General features: G+C 42.4%; 1 protein-coding gene across 2 annotated transcripts in view; it reads left to right on the top strand.

The window, feature by feature from the left end:
- PPIL2 (peptidylprolyl isomerase like 2) overlaps window positions 1–4,785 on the top strand; it is a 49,828-nt gene that overhangs the window by 9,936 nt on the left and 35,107 nt on the right. For both annotated transcript variants that reach the window (XM_018556955.1, XM_018556956.1), the window contains exons 4-5: window positions 2,229–2,291; window positions 4,543–4,594. In XM_018556955.1, coding sequence (XP_018412457.1) covers window positions 2,229–2,291; window positions 4,543–4,594 — 115 coding nt within the window. The remainder of the gene's footprint in view (window positions 1–2,228; window positions 2,292–4,542; window positions 4,595–4,785) is intronic.

Genomic DNA, 4,785 nt, shown 5'->3' on the forward strand with positions numbered 1-4,785 from the left:
TTTAATTGGTGCGCTCTATGCACTTTCAGCTTCCAGGTAAATAGGGACTGTCACGGAATCCTGCAGGGACTTGGAGGCCAGCCTCCTTCCCTCCAACTATAGACCCAGGACTATGGAGACCCCACTCAGACCTCTTGGGGTTACTAGGAACATTTTCCTCGAGCGTTATATCACTTTGCCTGAGTACTTTTCTGGTCAGTGATAATTACCCCGGAGAACTCTGTTTACTGTGAGGGGAATCAAAAAATGGAGCAGACAAAATCTGGTGCAGTTGCCCAGGGCAACCAATCAGCTTCTCTCTTTAGTTTGTTCAGAAAATGAGAATGAGAAGCTGTTTGGTTGCCATGCACAGCTGCTCCAGATTTTGTTTGCTCCAGTTTTGATAAATTGTGTCTTTAGCCTGTTTCCTACTTTTATCCGGAGAGAGCTTGTCACCATTTGACTTCTTCAGGACTTCCACCTTGCCTGGACATACCATCTCTGCCTCACCAGGTCCATTAGCCTGACTTTTATGGAATTGTGCGATGGCAGGGATCACCCCAAAAAGACTTATTATGTTCTATGTAGGCACCAGGCTGTCTCCGGGTGGGCATTGTTTAGGATAATGTGATCAAGCTATAAGCTGATTTTGCGGGGTATAAATTCTGTGCATTTTGTTCAATTAACCAGGCCCTGTTTTTACTCCATAATTGGTGTTGTCTGATTTCTTGGTGTAAACCTTTTGCTATATTCACTTCTGGTTCCAGAGTGGAGGAAGCTGAATTCTGACAGAAGTATCCAGAGGGTACCAGGCGCTCTATCACAGGGACAACTTGCCTAACTCTAATGTAGGAAACTAGTGCCAAGTGCTAGGATAGGCTAGCCGATAAGAGAGTAGCCACTTGGTGCTTAGTGACCAGCCTCCTACATGCACAGTATGCGTCTTCAGTTATGCTGGGTACCCTGATGAACTTGATGGACAAATGCATTGTTTTTTTTTTTTTTTTTTGAACAATACATTTTATGGTAATTGCAAAAAAATCCTCTTCAAAATATTATTTTTTCCTGAAATTAATTACAATTTAAAGGAGAGCTTTGGGGTGAGTGAATTACACTCACCCCCATAGTTGGAGCTGACGTGAGACATTGAAACTGTCACATGTTAGCTCTATTGATCAGGAAGTGAGTGAAAACATACCGCTGCTTGCTCACTTCCCGATCATCTCCCTGCAGAGACAGTGACTGTCGCTCACTGCTCCCCCCCTGTAGATCGGCAGAGCCCGCTGTCAATCAGCCAGCGGGTGGATCTCGACAGTATTGTCGGAATCCGTCCTGGCTGCGGCGCTATCAGTATATAGTGGGCAATAGTTCTTTAGGGTCATGGGAGGAGGTTAGTATATGTTCTCCAGTGACCCTAAAGACAACTATGGGGGGAAAAAAAGGTTACCCCATAGTTCTCTTTTAAAAAAATATTCAAACATCTAAATGCCTTTTTTTTTAAATGCTGCTTTGCTTAAAGTGTATAACTCAAAATGTTTGTTTTTTGGTTTAGAATAGAGTTGGGAAGTGATAGAAGCCCTGTCACATTTTATTCTGTCTGTACCAATGTTGGGGGAATTCACCTTCATTTGTCCTGGTCACCGAGATGAACATTATGGGAAATTCAAAATGGTATAGTTGTCCTAATACCAGATGGTGAGGGGAAATCTTATATTGAGGACACTTGTTTTAAGCTGGGTATACACACATATCATTTCTTTGTTCATCCTGCGGGCTGAACAAAGAAAATATTAGATTCCTCCATGAATGTATATAAGCATTGATCGAGGAATCCTCCGCTATTTCTATTGTATTCTGATGGCAGCCGCCGACGGCTGTCCGAATACCCGAACGGAGTTTGCAGCTGAATGGCTGCAAGCTCTTTTCGGCCGAGAATTTTCCAACCTACTCAAGGAATGCTGGTCGGAAAGGTGCTGACAGCAGCACCCACTGTGCAAGTTTCGGACAGCTCATCAGGACAGCAGCACCCACTGTGCAAGTTTCGGACAGCTCATCAGGACAGCAGCACCCACTGTGCAAGTTTCGGACAGCTCATCAGGAACTGGAGGAAATTCATCCTGTGTATACACGATATAAGGGGGAATTTCCTAATATCTGGCTGTGGATTATTGCATGCATCTCTGCTCACTATGAAACAAATATTTTAGACTGTTAATGGATTTTATCATGTATATGTTACTCTTTTTCAGCTTGTCCTTACAGCCCTTTGAATACCCAGTATGTACTCCAGATGGAATCGTTTTTGACCTCCTGTAAGTACATTTTGCAATGGATATAAATATCCTTAAAGGACCCTAGACAGTTATCTGAACATAGAATTTTTGATGAACGGGTAAACAGACTGACCGTGTATATTTTGAAAATAAAATATAACTCAGTCTGGACAGTAGTCACATTTCCATCAGTGTTTTGAAAATTAAAGTGTGTATGTTTAAATATCAAATGTGAACGTCCTATACTATTATGGAAAACAATCATGAGGGTATTCGAAGTAAGGATCGACCAATCTCCTTTTTTCAGAGCCGATGCCGCTATACGGCCGCCTTTGAGGCCCATAGCAGATATCAGATGCTGATATTCCGTACATTTAAATTTGTGAGAATCAACACAATTTTAAAGTTTACTGGGACCTGCAGACCTCGGGTGACCACACGGGCGTGCCTGGACTTGTAGTCCCTGGTGACTTCATGCTGGGACTGGAAGTCCCCTAGTGACCTTACAGGCATTCTGGGACTTGTGTTCTTCTGGAGACCACAAGTATACCGAGGCAGGTCCCACTCCCAGGATACTTGTGGTCTCCAGAGGGCCACAAGTCCTAGCATGCCTGTGAGGACACCTGGGAACTTCTAGTCCTAGTATGCTTGTAAGGTCACCAGGGACTACAAGTCCAAGCATTTGTGTGGTTACCGGGGGTCTGCAGATCCAAGTATACCTGTGGTCTCTGGGGGGATACAGGTCCCAGCATGCCTCTGAAGTCACCAAAGGAGGACTACTAGAATAGTGTAGAAGCGATTAGGGAATAACCTTTTCTTTTATCTTTATTAAAACCCGCTGTGCACTTTGTAAATTTGCAGAGTCTTTTTTTTTTTAATTATTAATCATTTAGCTTGTGCAGCTCTACCTTGTGTCTTGCTGTGCTATTTGTGCACCATCTGTGCAAGTTTTAAAGGCTTTGATTCTGCCTTACAGCCAAGAAACCTGCATTTCCTGAAGGGGAGGTCAGCAATAGCAGACAACATTTTTCTGTGAGCAGAGGTTTCTTTTAAAGAAAGCCTTTGGTGAGAGAAAAATGGGGGATTACATTGCTGACCTCCTATATGTATTGTTCCAGGGTATTGACTCAAAGTACCAAAGACAGTGAATCCGTATAACAGCCAGGCATGTTTCATTTTCAGCCATGGTCAGCAATGGCCCCTCCAAACTGGGGAATAACTGGGGTGCCAGAGGGGCATGCATGCAAGTGACCCAGTACGCTCATTTTTCATAAAATAGTTTTTCCAGAATAAAACTTTGTATCAGGAGTGAGGGAGCCAGGTATACCACATGGTACAAGATTTATCTTCTATTATCTTTTCTGTCTTACACATGTCAAATAGACAAGAAGCCAGACCAGCAGGGATACATATATCAGAAAAACATGACAGAGGTTCTAACACTTCACAGATCCTGAAAATTAACTTTTAACTCCAAGCCCACTTTAACATAACCTTTAAAGTGATAAATTCAAAAGGATTGTAAGCTATTTCAATAACTGAAAATCGCACGCAATGGATGCTGCTACTTAATGTTTAAAAGTTTAAACAGAATCCGCTGGTCCCCTGAGTAATGGTCCTGATATCCTGTTTTAAAGTGGCTCCTTTCTCAAGCAGAGTCTATGGCGAATTGTAACATTTTAAAAGCTAGACACTACAAGATGCTAACCATTACTTTTATTAGCCATAAAACATTTTCTGTGGCTCTTGGCAATTTTAGTTTTGTATACTGGAGGGCGGCATATTTTCCCTTTTTTTTCATGGCTAAGCTTTGCCAACTGCCATTCTCTTATCTAGTGAGAGCGATCTTACTGAGAGCTGACCCAGTAGCATTGGACAGTGACTTGAGACCTAGCATAGGAGTCGGAAAAAATCGGGTCTTCGTGACAAAGTGGAACTGAATCAGAGAGGGACACCGAAGAGGCTTTCCTGGCTAATACAAGTCATTTTAGGCATCTTGCAGTGTCTGCTCTTGGATAGAACTTTTACAAGTTTAAAATGTAGTACAGACTTATGTTCACTTAACACCTAATCCCCAAACCCCGACCTAGCCTTCAATACTACAGACTTGTCTTATCAGGCACTGAATCCATGCAGCCCTGAACCCAACACAGCGTGCTCCCCCAATCACAGCTGGTTTATGGATCACAGCTGCCTGTTGGATTCTGTTCCATTTTGTTAATGAATATTGTGAATTCCTATGCTGTTAATTGTAAGACAATTTGATTTGATCTGTTTTATTTTTATGCAGGAGTATTGTCCCATGGATAAAGAGATATGGAACTAACCCCATCACAGGAGAGGTGTGTTTCTCACATGTATACATGTTCTTGAAGTGGTGTTGGTCCTTTTGGTCCTCCTCTGTCTACATACAGTATTCTTCCACAGTGAAAATATAGTCAGATTCAACCCGGTTATAAGTGGTATAAACAGGTAAAAAGTGCTAGTCCAGACAAAGGTTTCTGGTTAAGTTTTTAACCTTTGCGCTGCCAAG

Source organism: Nanorana parkeri, unplaced genomic scaffold (assembly GCF_000935625.1).
Source record: "Nanorana parkeri isolate BGI_ZX_2015 unplaced genomic scaffold, ASM93562v1 scaffold260, whole genome shotgun sequence".
Taxonomy (NCBI): Eukaryota; Metazoa; Chordata; class Amphibia; order Anura; family Dicroglossidae; genus Nanorana; species Nanorana parkeri.